Raw genomic sequence first — 17,918 nt, 5'->3', positions numbered from 1 at the left:
CTGAAGCAGAAACTAAGTAATCAGAGGCTGCCTTATGCAAATACATTGAAGTTTCCCCAACTGCATCACTATACATAAGCCCAAAGGGGAAAAGCCACATCCTGAACTTGAGGTTGAAAGCCAGGCTTTCCATCACACTGCCAAACAAGCCCCCATCCCACCTAAAAGCAGCCACAGGTGGCCAAAGGAAGAAGCAGTTCTTGTCTAAATGCGCCAACAAATATTCTTCCCTCTCAACTGTTAACGCTAATGAGAACATAGGACTTGCTCAGAAATTCGGGACTCTCTCCCAGTGCATTTAATCACCGGCCAGCAGGCTCCAGGGTGCATGCTGAGAAGGGCAGGGAACAGTTTGCTCTTGTATGAAAAGGTTTTAAAAATGTCACACTTTTCCTAAAAAGCCATTGAGATCAGAAAGTCCTAACAGTGCAATTTTGCCAACAGCTGACTGCTGAGATTTCTGAGTGCAAGGTCTCAATCGTTTGATTCACTTGAGCTTTAATTAATGATCACCCACCAAATCCCACTTCAGTATTATGGTGGGAAACCTTTGCAGGATATGTTTATTAAATCAGAGTCCTTGGAAGAGAGGAAATAATAATGCTATGTATATAATATGCTCAATTCCTGGTTTTTTTTTTCCTCTCAATTTCTGGGACTTTACTTTCCCTACTAGGTTTGAAATAGTGACATTTCCCCCGATTTTACACCAAACTCCTTATTCTAATTTCTCTACCAACGACTATAGTGAACCTGTGAAGTATATTTTCTAATCTCTTATTCCTTCCTGATCCCCATTCTGTCCTCCAAAATAATGAATGAATGGATTAAAGGCATTAATAACCTTAAACAAATACTGGTAAAAATAACCAAGAGAAGGAAAGTGAAAGTTTCATAAAAGTCAAAATAAAAATGAGACCAAATTGCCTCTCTAAATATATGTGTGTGTCCATATTATTTAACTTTCATCATCAGATTTGTGGCTAAAACAATTTTGTTTTTAATCAAAAGCAAGCCAGACATATCTGTTTTGTTTAATGCTTTTAAATTGTTGGGAAGATTGATTTGTTAGGATACTGTTTTCCCAAACAAGTCAAGAAGCAGTGCTTAGCAATATAGTATATGGTAAGCATTGTTTTAGTAAATAGAAACTCAGGGATTATTCGACTCATAAAAAGAGATGCATTTTAAAAGTTGTATATCATATACCTTAAGCATCATCACATTCTTCTTCAAAAGTTAGTAAATTAAATTTTACTAAATTTATTATTTACTAAATAGTACTACTATTTCTTCGTAAATAATATATAGCAAATCTCCCCAAGTGTAGCATTTTTAGTTAACACTGTACATTTTCCAGAAACTAAAGTCCCAAATGTTCCACAGGAAGCTGGTGGCATGTTCGCTGTGGGAACCAGTGGACAATGCCTGGGGACTGCCATCTCTAGGGGCCACCAGTGTGCTCACAGAGCCTGTGCTCTGAGTGTCTGAAACAAGCATGGCTTTGACAAGGCTCGTGCTATTAAGTTTCTTCCTTCGGGAAGGATGCGGAGCAAGGGCTCCATGGCACTCCACCCCTGGCTTCTGTCCTTTCCGAGGTTCTTCCTCCCCACCCGCCCTCCGCCCAAGTTCCCCTTTCAGGATGAAGAAAACACACCAAATCAGTGAGCCAACGAAAGCCCGGAAGGCCAGACAAATTGTCAGCTCTCATCCCTACTTCTCAAAGCAAACTCGCCCTGTGCAGCAAAAAAAAAAAAGTTATTTTCCTTTAAGGCGCTATAGAAAAGCTGGCCATTGGGACTGTCAAGACTCCCCCTGAACCTGGAACCTCTCAGGCTCAGCCCAAACCTGCCGGCAGCTCTCCATCATCACCTGTCCTGTGTGAAATGGGTCTTCCCTCTGGAACCTTCCCAGCTCACCCAGTGCCCGAGCTGCCAGCAAATAAAAGTTTTTACGCTGGGAGACAACCACCCGCTGAGTCGCATGTAAACTTTCCCTTGCCCTTTTGATTGACTAACTTTTTCTCAGTGAAAACAAATAAAAATAAAAGAGAACGTACTGATTCTCAATGAGTTTGTATAACTGTCCCACCCAGCCATTCCTGGTCCCTCTGACCTTCCCAGGACAGTTTGTGAGAGGCAACATTTTCCTCTGGGCCACCCAGAGATGCTCAATGGTGCCGAAACCCAGGATGAAAGAGCAGGCATGCGGAGATATTTTTATCCATTAAAAAGAGAGAGGGAGAGAGAAAGAGAGAAGGGGGTGTGTGTGGGAAAAAGGACAGGACGGTCCAGGGCAGAGTCTGGGGCAGAGGGGAGGGAGAAGTCTGTTACTTACATGCTTGGGGCTGGGGAGGGGACAGGGCTGGCAGGGAAGGGTCTCCCCTTCAGCTGTTTCCAGTTGCTGATGGCTTGTCGCTCAGCTCCTCCGGCACCAGCTGACAGTCCCCTGTCTGTGTCTCTTTGTGACTAAGGACACAGTACTCCCAACCTATAAATAGATCCCGACTCCGTGATTGATATAACAGGCAGCTGACAAAAAAAAAAAAAAAAAAAAAAAAAAATCCCACAACCATAACCAGGTCTTAAAGAAAACAGCAAAAGGCTCTAGACTTTCAACTCCGCAGAGCTCCATGCAGACTACACAGATGGACACTGGAAAGGGGCGGGGGGAGAAAAATATACAATAAAGGGCAGGAGGAGACGGTGGGGCCGGGAGGACAAAAAGAGAGAAAGTGTGGAAGACAGTTACTTCTCTGGTGGTGGAGCAGTCACTTGGTGTCACCGGAGAGCCAAGGAGTGATGGTCGGCGGCAGAGACAGCAAGGGGGGCAACAGGCAGGAGGTCCTGACCCCGTGAAGGAGAGGCCCCGCCCCACATCCCTGAGCCCCTGGCCCGGTCAGGGCTGGAGTCAAAGTCCTGACTTGGGAGCATTCGTCAGCACAAGTGCTTTCCACGAAAGTTTCCATGCCTCCTGCCAGATCAGGAAGAAGGGAGGGAGTAGACAGAGCTCTCCTAGCCCAGAGGCCAGGCAGGCTTCTTGGGAGACACACAGGAGGCTCCTGGAGCCGGGAAGGGTGGGGGGAGGATTTGCAGGTGAGGGGTTGGGACAGCGTCACCTGTGCCTGGCGAGGCAGGGCCCAGTGGGCCCACTCGCAGCACATAATGGGTTTTTAAAAGGGCAGGGGGTGACATTCCAGACAGAAGAATTGCCCAAGATTGAAAGGCCATGGGGGCATTGCTGACTCTGCTCTTCTAGAAAGATTTCCTAGGAGGCTGAATTGTCTGAAAAAGTTTCTTCTTGGGGAAATGAGCCCCAGTCTTTGGGATACTGAGGGGTCTCTAAGAAACACTGGTTGCCCCAGTTTCTGCAAAGGTGGGGCAGCCTCCCCAGGGTGGCCCAACCCATCTCTGAAAGCTGAGCCACGGGGCAAAGTTTCCAGAAAGCAGGAGAGTTGTGGAGAAACGACAGAAGTGTGAACTGTCCAGCAAGTAACCAGGTGAGCTCTTGATCACCCCTGGGACTCCCATCCTGCCATCTGGAGACCACGTGCTTTGATCACACAGGGGTCCTCTACCTTTGATGATCTGGTTACCTGTACACACTGATTTAGGTGGAATTTCAGGTGAGGCTTCCCGCTTCAAGAAGAGTGATGGATAGGCCCAGCCCCTTGCTGGTGGTAAAGGACAGGCACTTTATCATCCTTAGAACTTCCCCATCTCCAATTAAAAAAAAAATGAAGTGGAATTTCCTCTTCACGTTAGATCTAATTCTTTACTCTACAGGTTAACAGAAACTCTGAGGCTAAGGGTACCCAGGCTGTTGAAGTCAAAGCCCCTTTAATATGCAGGACCTCAAACCTTCCTAGGGGCACTTTTCCATGAATAACCTGCCATTGGAATATAAGCTCTCAGAGGGGAAAGACATGTGTTCGTCTTATTCACCATTGCATCTCCAGTGCTACCATGGTACCTGACACATAGGAAGACTTTCCTGGGTGTGGATTGACTGACTAACTGATTGAATGAATGAATGAATGAATGAATGAGTGACGCCTAAGATACCCACCATTTGAGTTACGCGTTTAGACTAAGACATTCTCTCTAGAAGAATGTCTGTATTCTGAGAGTGCCCCTAGGAAGGTAGTGAGTTAGGAGTAGGACTTCAGGCAGGTATTGTCTGACTGACACACCATTTATCCATAGTTTCATCTGAGAAATTCTGTGCTCTGGGTTCCTGGCCAGTGTGGCCACCAGACACTTCCCTCTAATCAGGCCTGAGCCCTCACGGGCTTCTGCGGTGAGTGTAGTTGCTAGGAAGTCCGATAACCCTGCTGAGAGGCAGGATTGTAGACCAATTCCCATGCTGATGACTGGGGCTATGGCCACTTGGACCCACATTCACAGCCAGGCTCCTTCTCAGGGGAAAACCTTTGTCTTCCGATGCAGACGGAAGACTTATCTGTTTTCTATTCAAATTTTTCAGCTGAGCCCATGCAGACTCTTGCTGACCCTTCCCTGACTTCTGGCAGAAATCATGCATGAGTCTTTCTCTGTGGCTGCAGCCTCTCCCAGAGCCTCCCCGGCCTCCAGCACCATGCCTTGTCTGTAGTAGGTGCTCAGTGAAGGCACTGAACCAAGCCACGCCTCCTAAAAGGCATCCTCCTTAGAAAGCTCCTGTGGGACTTCGGTTTTGGCTTTTTACCTCTGGGCTGATCTCTGAATTATTCCCAGTGATTCAGCTCTCCCAGCTGAATGAACAAAGCCTTGGTGTCTTCTCCGCTAAGCGGCCCTGGGCGGGTTTGGGAGTGGGGCATCTGATAACCATCAGGCATCCCCCTGATCACACAGGGCTCCCTTGAAATGCTGGTCATCGTCATGGGAGACCATAGGCCTTTGCTTTCAGGAGGCTCTTAATAGCCCCATTTTCTCATCTAAAGCTTCTCTAGCTTCAAGAGCCAGGCGCCCTGGGCAGATGCACATGCAGACGCACATGCAGACACACCCCCAGCAGTTAAAACACAGACTCTGGATCGGGGGTCCCAGGGTTGGAATCTTGCCTCTTCCACTTAGTATTGGGAAACTGGTGAAATCCCATAACTTCTCTGTGCTTCAGTTTCCCATCTATAATGTGGAAATTCTAAGTGTCTACTTCTTCAGATTGTCACTTGGACAAAATGACTCAATGCAAGGAGATAGCTTAGAACAGTGACTGTCACATGAGAATCCTCCACAAATGTTTCAGGGAGCATTACCAGCCCCCATGCACACCTCTGCCTACCTTTGCCACATTACTCAGCGCGCTCTGGCTCTTCTCCCACAGCTAGAGGCGGTAGCACTGGCAGGGCAAGCACCTGACCACAAGAAGGGCTCTGCCTGCAGAGCCTGGCCAGAGGTCAGAGGTCAGGAAGAGAAAACTGTGTGGGGACTTGGGGGCTTTAGTGTGTGAGCTTAGGGGCGAGTGAGGCAAAGAATAGGAGCACCCAGAGGACCCTGACCCCCTTACCACCCAAAGGGCCAGGTTCATAACCTGCTCGCCCCTCTGTCCACCACCCCCTCCCTTTTCCCAAGAGATTCTCTGCCCACCTGGAGTATTCTGAGCGTTCTGGTATCTCAGGATCCCGGAAGACTTGAGGATCCCACCTCCAGCTATTATCCAGCAGCTGACCAGAACAGGGCTTTGAAAAAAAGTGACCAAAGTGTCACTGAAACCCCAATTACTGAAGCTATTATTCCCTGAGATTATGAGCTCTCCTTCCTCCTTCAAAGGTGATTTCAACTCTGGGACTTCTTGAGTTTTCTGTACTAAGCTTTCTTTTTTTAGCATGCAATATATACTTTTTCTTAATATTTAAAATTCACACGACGCAAAATTCACTGTTTTACCCATTTTACATTGCACAGTTCAGTGGCATTTAATATATTCACAGTGTTGTGCAGCCTTCCCCGCTCTCTGGATCCAGAACATTTTCATCCCCCCCAAAGGAGACACTGGACCCTTTTGTAGCAGCCACGTCCTATTTCTCCCTCCCCCAACCCCCTGGCAACCATGAATCTGCTTTCTGTCTGAATGGATTTGCCTACTGTGGACAAATCCTGTAAATGAACTCACGTAATGTGGGGCCTCCTCCTGACCTCTTGCGCCCACATGTCTGTCTTATAGAAACAGGAGCCTGATCCTTTTGCAGCACCTCTTGTTTCATGTGGTCCACCAGCCTCCACCCGTGGGCCTCCACCCTGGTCTTGGCCCCTGTGTCTTAGGGTGAGCCTCCTGGCCTGAAGGTTTGACAGTTCTCTGTGAGCACCCACGATGTGCCAGCTCCCTCACATGGGTTCCCCACTGACATCCTCACACAAACCTAAGGGGAGAATTAGTATTTCCCTGTGTTCGTTTGCTAGGGCTGCCATGACAAAGTACCCCAAACCAGTGTGTTTACAACAAGAGAAATGGATTGTCCCACATTTTTAGAAGCTAGAAGTCCAAGATCAAGATGTTGGCAGGATTGGTTCCTTCTGAGGGAATGCAGGAGAATCTGTCCCAGGCCCCTCTCCTAGTTTTTGGTGACTTGCTAGGAAACTTTGGCATCCCCTGGACTTGTAGAAGCATCACCCCAACCTCTGCTTTCTTGTTCATATGGCGTTCACCCTGTGCATGTGTCTGTTTTGGGGTCCAAATTTCCCTTTTCATAAGGACACAGTCATATTGGAAGAGGGCCCACCCTAATGATCTCACCTGAGCTTGATCACCTGCAAAGACCCTATTTCCAAATGAGGTCATGTTCACAGGTTTTTTATTTTTTGGTTTTTGGGTTTTTTTTTTTTGTGGTAGGCGGGCTTCTCACTGTTGTGTCCTCTCCCATTGCGGAGCACAGGCTCCGGACGCGCAGGCTCAGTGGCCATGGCTCACGGGCCTAGTCGCTCCGTGGCATGTGGGATCCTCCCGGACCGGGGCACGAACCCGTGTCCCCTGCATCGGCAGGCGGACTCTCAACCACTGCGCCACCAGGGAAGCCCATGTTCACAGGTTTTGAGGGTTAGGACTTGAACATCATTTGAGGGAAGACAATTCAACCCATAACATCGCCTTTTACAGAGGAAGCAGCTGAAAGTTCAGGAGGGCCTGCATTCAGTATGAGACACAGCTGAGTGGGTGCCACCACGGGAAAGACACCCACTCAGAGGGAGGTGAAGCCTTGACAGCCCGTCTTCATGCTGTAGGCATGCAGGCTCCTGCCCTGGCTTGGTGCCACTGGACTCCGTATGGCTTGCCCCAACGTCATTAGTCCTGGCACATCAAGGTGACTTTATGCTGTTTACAAGGGCCACTGAAGGTACAGTCATCCCTGCCCTCACCGGCTTATCAACTCATTTACCTTTCAGAGTTCCCTCACAGACTGCCATGGGGAGGGGTGGGCAGGGACCCGCCGCAGCCCAGGAAGGGCCTGCCTTCATTTGATCTGGAAAGAAAAATCTATCTTCTCAGGAATAGACCTAAATACAACACATCGGTGCAGCTGGGTCATTAATCATCTCCCGCTGGGACACAGGAGACCAGGGAGCAGCCATCGTGGGCACTGGCGTTCCACACAAGGGGCAGGCGGAGCTGGGACACTGCTGGCTTTTCCCTCTGGCGGGCATTCCACAGGGATGTGGGCTGGGGATGTCTTGCATGGGAGGTGGACGTGTGAGGGGCGGTTGATCCCCTCCTAGACGGTCAGCCATGAAAGGAGGCGCCCCCACTGAGGCAAATACCCACCACCCCCTCAGTGGACACAGAACCTCTTGACCAGGAACCCCGTTTGCCTGGGAACTGCCATGCCAAGCCTTTGGATGCAGGCCTGCAACCCTCTTGGGGGGTCCTACACTCTTAGAGGAAGGGGAGGTACCAGAACAGGGATGGGGGAATAACAGGAGACCTAGCAAGGGGCCAAGTCAACAAATCACAAACCCCCAGGCCCAGGCCTCCTCTCCCCATTTCTCCCATTCCTTTACCCCAAGTGACCCTGCCCTGCTGTTCACCCAGGCTACACGGTGTCCCATCAGTAAGCTCTCCCTGCAGGGTGCATTCCTAGCTCTACTGCTTTCCTTCTCTCTCTCCCCTAATTTGTATTCATTCTTCATGAGTGTGACGTCCTGCCTGTCCACTCCCTGCCCACTGGCGTCTGACCTGCTGGTCTCCCCACCGCCAACAGTACATCTCCTTCCAGCCACCCACCGCGTGCCACTTTGCCCTGAGTCGTGTACTGTCTTCTCTTGTGTATTTGCCTCGTGCTACAGCAAAGCGGTGATAATGGAAATAAGGCACCATGCCCTGAGCACCTGCTGTGTGCCAGGATCTGTGTAAAGCTCTATGTTGCCTTATATAATCCTTACGACTACCCTATCGGGCAGGGATACTTTTCCCCATTCACCATACAGGAAAGTGGCAGTCAGAGAATGAAGAGAGATCACCCAGTGGGAGTCAGGATTTGAACCCACATCTGCCTAACTGGAAAGGCTGTGCTCCTAGCCACTGTTGAACCATCTCTGCCATAGATTCCCGCTTGCATGGCTCTCTACATTCCATGGGATAAAATCCAAGTCCTTTGTCTGGCTCTAATCTATAGTGAATAATTCTGCCCTGTGTATTATACTCCTGGTTACATCTCTCACTGTATCCTGCCACGTGGAGCTTTTTCCTCTACAACATTGCATTCTCTTTCATACCTCTGCCCGGAACATAGCATGCAACCTTCAAAACCCAGCTCCAATGTTACCTCCTCTGGAAGCCCTTCCCAACTTCAGCCACTCCTTCCTCCGTACTCCTACAGGATTGTGTGGCGCACACAGCTACAGCACTTATCGCCTGGTACTGTAAATATTTGCTCACATATTGGTCTCCATTCCTGGGATGCGGCTGCTGGAGGATGAGGACTTGTTTTTTGTACGTTTATTTCATCCTCTGTCCCACTACCAACCAATGCCTATCACCGGTCCTGGCATTTACTAGGTAACCCTTAAAGGTTTATTGACTGACTGAATGAAAACTGATGAATTACGAAATATAGAGTAAGAAGGTGAAGGGTGAGGTCAGAGATTGATGTAGGATGAGTGAGAAATGGTCCACAGGGCTGCTGGTGGAGTAGGTGGTGCACTGAACAATTCCAGGAGGCACCATTCATGTGAGGGTCCACACGAACATCCTAGGATCATGCAGGATCACTACCTTTGCAGCTATACGCAGCAGCCCCAGAAAAAGAACAGACTTAGGAAGGCATAGACCCTTTTCCAGGGAAAAAAATAACCAGCCAGTTAATGTGAGTTGGGAGGGGTTTTGGGAAAAGGGAACATAGATGAGAATTCTAGAAGAGGAGCTTGAGCAAGCTTGGCAGACATGATTGGTTGGCTACCCTACAGTCTTCTCCCACTGTGTTTCCTGGCTGGCTGGACCCGTCACACACTGCAGAGGCTGAAAATGCCACTGGTTTTCCCAGCCTTCCTTACAGCTAGAGGCTGCCTTATGTCCCAGTTAGACAGTAAGACTTAAGGAAGAGTCTGTTTGGGGAGAAGGGACATTTGCAAGAGAGAGAGAGAGAGAGAGAGAGATGGGAAATGTTGCAGAGGCCACCTTGCCACCATGAAGAAAGAAGCTTGAAGGAGAAAAGCCCAATATGCAGAGGATGGCAGAGCACAGCAGGGGAAAAGGCATGGGTCCTTGAGAGCATCCGTGACCTGCTGAACCAAAATTGACCCTGGAATCATGTACTTCTTGTTATAGGAGATAATGCGTGTTTTAATCACTTAAATCCCTATTAGTTTTTTTTTCCATTACTTACATCCCCAAGCGCTCTAAGTGATGTATTGGTGTGTGTGTGGGGTGGGGAGAGTTCATGCTAAATATGGCAATGGAAGTTGGGAGCCAGTTAATTAATGTAAACTGGATGTAAATGAGCAGAAAAATCCTGAGACTTCATAAATTAAGAATCCCTAAACACAAACATCAGTCAGTATCAACAGTGTGAATTTGATTTTTACTTTTGGTTATTCCATTTGTCTCTGATTTGGGTATGATAAGTTGGTACTGTCTCCCCTTAGCTATAATCCAAGCCCCAACCTTCACCTTCCCCCAAATGGTTAGTCTTTGGGCCAGAAAAAAAAAAAACCCTGCATACTTTTTGTTTCAATTTACAAAATGCTATTCATTTAGTTAGGCCACAGTAACCCCCAGGTAGACGGGACAGTGGGTGAGGAAACAGCCAAGGGACAAGAGGTAGCAATGAAGATCACCCTCTTTCTCTATATCAGTTGAGCCTTGTGAATGAGTCTCTTAAAGAACTCCTTTTGCACCTGAGCACTTATTATGTGCCCTGTTCTGAGTACTTTACATATGTTAGCTTATCTGATCCTCACAGCAACCCTATGAAGTGGAGATACCATTCTCATCCCCATTTTACAGATGAGGAAACTGAGGCAGAGGGAGGCCCTATAACATTCCCACCTTGAAAGAGGCAGGGCTGGGACATGAACCAAGTTAGTCCCACTCCAGACTACCTACACTTCCCCCACAACCTGCTCAATGATGGGGTCAACTCCTTCCTGGAAAGAAAAGAAAACCATTCTATGTTTATGAATCTGTATCCCTCCAGGAAGAACCTAGAGTTTGGGGAGGAGCTAAGCATCCCTCTGTTTTGGCTGGTCTTTATATAAGCGTCCTGCCATCCTCCTGCTGGCTCACTCCAAGATCTAGGGAAACTTGGGTTTCCCTCCCAGCACTTGACACCCAAGGGGTAGGTATGAGAGGTGGGGTTACCACTGCCACCACAAGGACTACCAAGGCTTACTTAATAAATAACCTGGAACTCCATAATCTTTCCCCGTAGATTGCTTGGTATTTGCCTACAGTAGACTCAGAAGTAATTAAATTACCATGCCACAAGCCTACAAGTCTCAGGAAAAGACCTGAGCTAAAGTAAAGCTTTACTAATTCAGACAAATGGAAGGGGGGCGGGGAACCAGAAGGAACTGTGGCTTTCCTTTTAAAAGAAACACATTGTTTACATTTCTAGTACTTACAGTAAATCACACTAAACATTAACAGTAGCCAAATGGGGTTCTTGCTGAGTTTGCATGAATGAATAAATAAAACTAACTTTAATTAGCATATTCCTTATATGCAAATATCTTCTATTAATACTCTTTCGAGAGCTCGTTGCTTGAAGGTTAAACATTCATTCATTCATCCAACAGGCATCATGGAGAAACATTACTGAGAATCTACAATGTGCTACTATGTACTCTGTGCTAGAAGCCAAGGATAAAGAGTTGAATGAGATTCAGACGATGCCTTGGGAGATTCTATATATGCAAACAAATAAACTATGATACAGTATGCTAAGATTTATTAGAAATACATAAGGAATGTACTGAGCAACCACAATCCAAAGAACATCTGACTCTCCTTACGAGGAGGTAAAAGAAGTCTTCCCTGGGAAGGTGGTATTTGAGCTGGGTTTTGAAGCATGAATAAGAGTCTGCCAGGAAGAGAAAAGGAAAAAGCCTTGGGTGGCCACACGACAAGGGTCAGAGGATCATTCAGGGACCCAGAGAAGATGCTTCAAGGTGGTTACTTGTCATTCATATGAGCTACCACTCACGTGTCACAAATTGTGAACTGTTGGAGTAGAATTTTTCAATTAGATGATTTAATGCAGAAAGCTTTTTTAATACAGAAAAGTGCAAAAGGTAATACATACCTATGTACTCAACACCAAAGGAAGAAATGTTAACCTTATGTCATTAGCTGCAGAATTTTTTTTTTAAGGAAACATAATTTTATATCATTAAGACATTGACACTGCTCATCAGGTGTTCCGTTACCTCTTCCAATGGCCCTTTCCCTGACTGCCCTCTACAGAGCAGACCCCTCTCCTCTCCTCTCTGTCTGGGGCCTCTGCTTATTTCCTTTAGAGCATCTCCCAAAGTTAGAGGTCACCTTGTTGATTTGTTGACTCGCCTCTCCCCCACCCCACTGTGAGGTCATCACTGTAAAAGAGATGCCTGGAATGGCTTATTTACCATGGGCCCCTCTGTGCTTGACATATATTAGGTGCTCAATTAATATTTGTAGAAGAAAGGAAGGAAAGGAGGAAGGAAAGGTGGGCAAGCTTCTAGGTTAGTGTGAACTCTTCTAGGAGACAGGCCATCTTCACATGAAGGAAACTTAGCAGAAGGACAGCAATTTGGTTTAATTCCGCAGATACTCTTTCAGTACCTCCAATGTACAAGGCACAGGACAGGCCGTGCCCCCTAGGCTCTTACTCTGAAAGAACACCCAGGGCTCCTAGGAGCTGGACTCTGGTCATGGACGGTTTGGGGGCATGTCTGGGAGACTTGGGAAGTCTAGCCCTGGGCCCCTGGCACTGGAGACAAGGTGTCAAAGCCTCTGTCAATCAACATGGCGTGGAGGTGGGCAGGCTTGTGGAGTGACTGCAGTGGGACTGGAGCTGCACATTGTAACCAAGGAGACTGAGCAAGGTGAACGTGTTACAGGCAAATAAAAGAAACTGACATTCAGGAAAGGTGACCAGTTACACATTAAACCGTGGAGGGCCAAACCTCCCCCACAGCATATACCTAAACACCTGCCTTTGTGCTCAGCATGCAGAAGACAGTTTCTCCCTTTCAGACATTCTTACCATTTCCCTTCCTGGTACTACGGGGGATGAGGCGTTGGGCTGGGGGTGTAAGGACTTGGTAGCAGTGACTTAGGAAGAGGAGTCAGCCCTGGCTAATTATCCTGACTACCTGCCCAGCCTGCTGATACCATTCGTGGAGCAAATGTTTATTGAGCACCTACTAGGAGCCAGGCATAGGGCTGAGGACTAGAGATCTGAAGATGAGCAAGGCTTCTTAAGAAGGCAAACATACAAAAGCAAAATATAACACAACATAATAAATACTAAGGCAGAGGTAGGATCAAGTGCCTTGGATGCTCAGAGGACCCCAGTGAAGTTGTCAAAAGAGAGTTTATGAGGAAGTAGGATATCTGAGCAGGGTTTTGAAGCCTGAAGAGGAGATTGTAGGCATATAGGCAGATGAGCATTGTTTTCCAGGTCCAGACAAGCAAAAAGCAAAAAAAACTCTGGCATGCCCAGGAAGGAGTGGGGAGGGGAGGGAGTGGCAAGAGCTGGTCCCTGTGCCTAAAATGTCCAACCTTGCCTGGCAGGCTCCTTCTTGTCATTCAGACCTCAGCTTTGTGGTCACCTCTCCGAGACACCTCCCTGGCTACCCATCTGCCAGAATGTCTGTAACTTACCTTAAAAGACCCCAGCATGTAAGTGTGGTATTATATGTGTGAGACCTAGGTTAAGCTATAACCTAGGGACCTCTAGCATTTCAATCAAGAATGCACAGTGTGGGCTTCCCTGGTGGCGCAGTGGTTGAGAGTCTGCCTGCTGATGCAGGGGACGCGGGTTTGTGCCCTGGTCCGGGAAGATCCCACATGCTGTGGAGCGGCTGGGCCCATGAGCCATGGCTGCTGAGCCTGTGCGTCCGGAGCCTGTGCTCCGCAACGGGAGAGGCCACAGCAGTGAGAGGCCCGCGTACCACAACAACAACAAAAAAAAGAATGCACAGTGCATGGTGAGGGTTGCCCATTAGCTGGGAGGCCCATGGTCAGAGCATCTGGTATTTTTGTCTAGATCAACCAGCAACACTTGGCTAAGTAGCACAGTGAATGTCAGAAATGGAATTTATTGGTAAATTAGAAATGAGTTCTGTTGTGAAATTTTCAACAACCGTATAAGAGGGTGCCCCACCCCATAACCCCTCTGCTCATCTGGGTTCACCTGCATCTGAGGTTGACAGTGTCTGACAGCTTGGCCACTTCCCACCTCAAGTGCCTGTGTCCTTTCTCTTTTCTGCTTGATTCTTTCCTCTGTCGCCACTGGAGCTTGCTCTGCTAAAAGCAGGTCCAGCCAGGAGAGTTAACGCCCCCAGGGGCAAACTTCAACTGATAGGAGATGGGAGTCTCCCAGTCCTTTGGTGGAAAGATTTTTGAGGTTTGCTCCACATGGAGTCCCAGAGGGTCCCTGATGGGTTGAGGTCCAACCACTCACAGCAATAACTCTCTCCTTAGTAAAACCTTTGCTGTCTTTCCTCTCTTCCCTGTTCTACTTCCCCTATTCCCTCACTTGTGTTTCCTGAAATCATCTCTGAAATAACATAGCTGTACCCAGGGTTTTGTCTCAGGGGTCTGCTTCTGGGAGGACCCAAAGTAAGACAGCAACTGGCCTAGCTAAAATGTGTGGAAACATTCTCCCTCCCTTGTATGTACAGAGTATACGAATCCAGTGGAGTCTGTAGGTTTTACCCATCGGGGAGATACTCTAAGTCAAATCCCAAGTTATTCTATCATCAGCCAGCTGTGAATTATGGAAAATTTTGGTTGCTGTTGGGCTTTCAGGGTAGTAAGAATCCTGCCTCTGGAATCTTGGTAATTTTTGGAGCACCTAAAAGGACAGAGAGCTGGGGTTTCTTTGAGCCTACAGAATAGGTGTATGAACTGTTTTTGTGCTTGACTCCTGGTAGAAGTTTAGTTCATGAAGGTCTCTATGAGGGTGTAGTTCGGTCTGCAGTAGCTTCTCTTATAACATGGTTGTGAAATTGTGGAGGAGAGCTAACACTCATCCTCTTCAAACTTCTTTAGCCACTCCCATTACCAACCAAAAATAACCTAAGGGTTATCATTGACCAAATGGCCTAGTTCAGTTTTTAACACCACCTAAAGTAGCCTCTCACTAGCATTCATATAATCTTACTTCAATTTCCCAAGTGGCACTTATTAGTTTTTTTAAAATATGTTATTCTTTTTATTTATTTGTTGTTTTCTATCTCTATACCCTCTCCAATCCCAGCCCTTAATGAAAGGTAAGCTCCATATGTTGTTTATCTCCATTTTCTCTGGCACTCACAACAATGCCCAGCACTTAGTAGTACAAAAATGCCTGGCTCAACAAATGTTCTGTTAAGTACTGAGGAGTGACAGCAGGTACAACTGAAGTCAAATAACAGGGGACCTTGTATTTTAAGAAGGGAGATTGCCTGCTACCCTTCAAGCCTATGATTCTTAGCCTGTGGAGGTCATGGACACCTCCGAGAATCTGAACAAAGCTATGAGCCGCTGCCTTCCCCAGAAAAAAAAATGCACACATAGTGACACACTTTAAATTGTACCTGAGATTTCAGGGAGTGTATACACCCCAGGTTCAAAATTCCTCCCTCTAGCCATGTGCAAGCCAAAAAAGGCTTTTAAGCAGATATGTGACAAATCCAGCTTTGTTTTTTAAGAGGATAACTCTAGGGGTCCTATAATGATGGAGGAACAGAGAGTAGGAGGCAGGGAGACCCATAGGAGGCCTTGAGATAGACCAAGAGGAAGAAGACATGGGTGTAGATTTAGGCGATGCTGAGGGAATGGAGAGGCATGGGGATCTGCAGTAAACATCTCTGAAATAGAATTTACAAGATCTGATCATTGACTAGTTGGTGGAAGTGATAGAGGGAGAAGAAGCAAGGTAGCTGTGAGAGTTCCGGCCTGGGACCCTGGTGGATGATAACAACCAGAATCAAGGCAGAGATGGGTGCGTTCCTCCCTCTGCCGTGGCGGAGAAGTGATAGCCTGACCTTCAGGGCTGAAACATAACTGCAGACTTTGGTCTCCCCTCAGGCTGCCCTGCAGTTCCTGGAAAATAGCCTGAACCAAAGGGCACGGGCAGGAGAGAAGGAATCTACTTCTTCTGTTTCTGAAGGTGCCGCTTTCCCTTGGCACAAGCTTTTCCCCCCTTTTGTCGAATCTTTGTTGGAGGAGCCAACTATTTAGTATGAAAATACAAGTGAGGGACTTCCCTGGTGGTCCAGTGGTTAAGACTCCATGCTTTCAATGCAGGAGGCGTGAGTTCGATCCCTGTTAGGGGAACTAAGATCCCACATGCTGCATGGTGTGGCCAAAAAATAAAAATAAAAATATTAAATAAAATACAAGTGAAATATAGCAGTCATAGGATGAACAGGTCAGAAACCTTATTCTTCTTGGATATCTGTGGCCTAAAGCAGCCTTTGGCTCACGTCACGTGACTATTGTTGAACTGTCTGTGCTTCTTGCTGAGACAACCCCCATGCATGTACGTTGCACAGTCTCTGGCACCTATTGAAAGACATTGCTCCTATAATTCTCCCCTCTTTCTCCTGTCATCAATTTCCCCTTCCACTAGACCATTCCAGCCATAAGGGCAAACATGCCATTTTTTCTCCAATTTTAAAAGACGCTCTCTGACCTCTCTTCCCAGTGCAACTTCTGCCCATCTTCTTTGTCCTGCTTTATTGCAAAGTTCCCGAAAGGAGTTGCCCATACTTACTGTCTACAATTTCTCTTCTGCTGAGCTCTCTTGAACCTATATATAAGAGCCTTTCCTTCCTACCATGATGCCAGAAGGCCCTTATCAGAATCACCAAATGCCTCCATGCCACTGGATCCAGTGGTCAGTTACCCATCATTATCAAATTGGGCCTCAGTGACATAGGTGGTCACTCCCTCCTGGACATCATTCTCCTAATATGTCTTCATTTTCCTAATATGTCTCTGGATGTTCCTTCCTAGTCTCCTTTGCCAGTTTTTCCTCATCTCCTGGACCTCTAACTGTTGGAGGAGCCTGGGGATCAGTCCTGGTCTTTATCTCTTTTCTACCTACATCTCTCTTGGAGACATCCTTAGGTCTCATAGCTTTAAATACTAGCTATATGCCAATGCCTCCTAAATTTACATTTCCAGCCAAGCCCTCTCCCTTGAATTCCATATTTTTATATTCAGCCATCTGATTCCACTTGAATATCTAATAGACATTTTCAGTCATCATTCAAAGTTGACCTTTAGCAATCTCCCTTCCGACCTCTACAAACCTGCTCTTCTCATCTTAGTAAATGGTTTTTCCATCTTCCAATTGCTCAGACCAAAAATCTTGGATATCCTTCATCCTCCTCTTTCTCACACCATATCTGATCCTGTGGGCTTCATCTTTGCCTTTCTTGTTTACATCCTGATCCAAGACCTTTGCTACCTAGATTATTGCCTTCCAACAAGTCTCCTTGCTTCCTCTGTTCAATTGAACCTGTTCAATCATAAGTCAGTCATGTCACACTTATGCTTAAAACCCTCTTATGGCTTCCCAGCTTATTCAGAGTAAAAGCTAAGGGCCTTACAATGACCTCCAAGGTCCTTTTCTTCTCTGACTTCACCTTCTACTACTCTCTCATCACTCATTTTTCCAGCCACACTGGCCTCCTTGCACATCTTTAAACATACTGGGTGCCCCTGCCTCATGGCTTTGTACTTCCTGTTCCATCTGCCTGGAAGGCTCTTCCACCAGATATCTGCATGACCTGCTCTCACACCTCTTGCAGGTCTTCATGTATGTGTTACCTTCCCAGTAAGACTTTAGCTGGTCATCCTGTGTTAAATTACAACTCACTCACCTAAACATTTTCTATTCCTCTTTCTTCACGTATTTTCCCTAACACTTTTCATTATTTCATACACTATATATTTTATTTTTTTTAATTAAAAAAAACATCTTTATTGGAGTATAATTGCTTTACAATAGTGTGTTAGTTTCTGCCGTATAACAAACTGAATCAGCTATACATATACATTTATCCCCATTTCTCCTCCCTCTTGCGTCTCCCTCCCTCCCACCCTCCCTATCCCACCCCTGTAGGTGGACACAAAGCACAGAGCTGATCTCCCTGTGCCATGCGGCTGCTTCCCACTAGCTATCTATTTTACATTTAGTAGTGTATATATGTCCATGGCACTCTCTCACTTCGTCCCAGCTTCCCCTTCCCCCTCCCCATATCCTCAAGTCCATTCTCTACATCGGTGTCTTT

The 17,918-nt window shown here is 47.0% G+C and overlaps 1 protein-coding gene across 1 annotated transcript in view; it reads right to left on the bottom strand.

Annotated features, from left to right (window-relative positions):
* Positions 1-2,481, bottom strand: part of ESRRB (estrogen related receptor beta) — a gene marked incomplete at both ends in the record, with an annotated part of 172,929 nt that extends 170,448 nt beyond the window's left edge. The window contains one exon of the mRNA XM_079699497.1: positions 2,338-2,481. Within this exon, the coding sequence (XP_079555623.1) occupies positions 2,338-2,339 (2 nt within the window). The remainder of the gene's footprint in view (positions 1-2,337) is intronic.
* Between the last annotated feature and the right edge of the window lie 15,437 nt (positions 2,482-17,918).

This window comes from Hyperoodon ampullatus (assembly GCF_949752795.1).
Source record: "Hyperoodon ampullatus genome assembly, chromosome: 3".
Classification (NCBI taxonomy): Eukaryota; Metazoa; Chordata; class Mammalia; order Artiodactyla; family Ziphiidae; genus Hyperoodon; species Hyperoodon ampullatus.
Note: the sequence above shows the minus strand (reverse complement) of the source record. Positions and strands in the feature narration are given on the sequence as shown.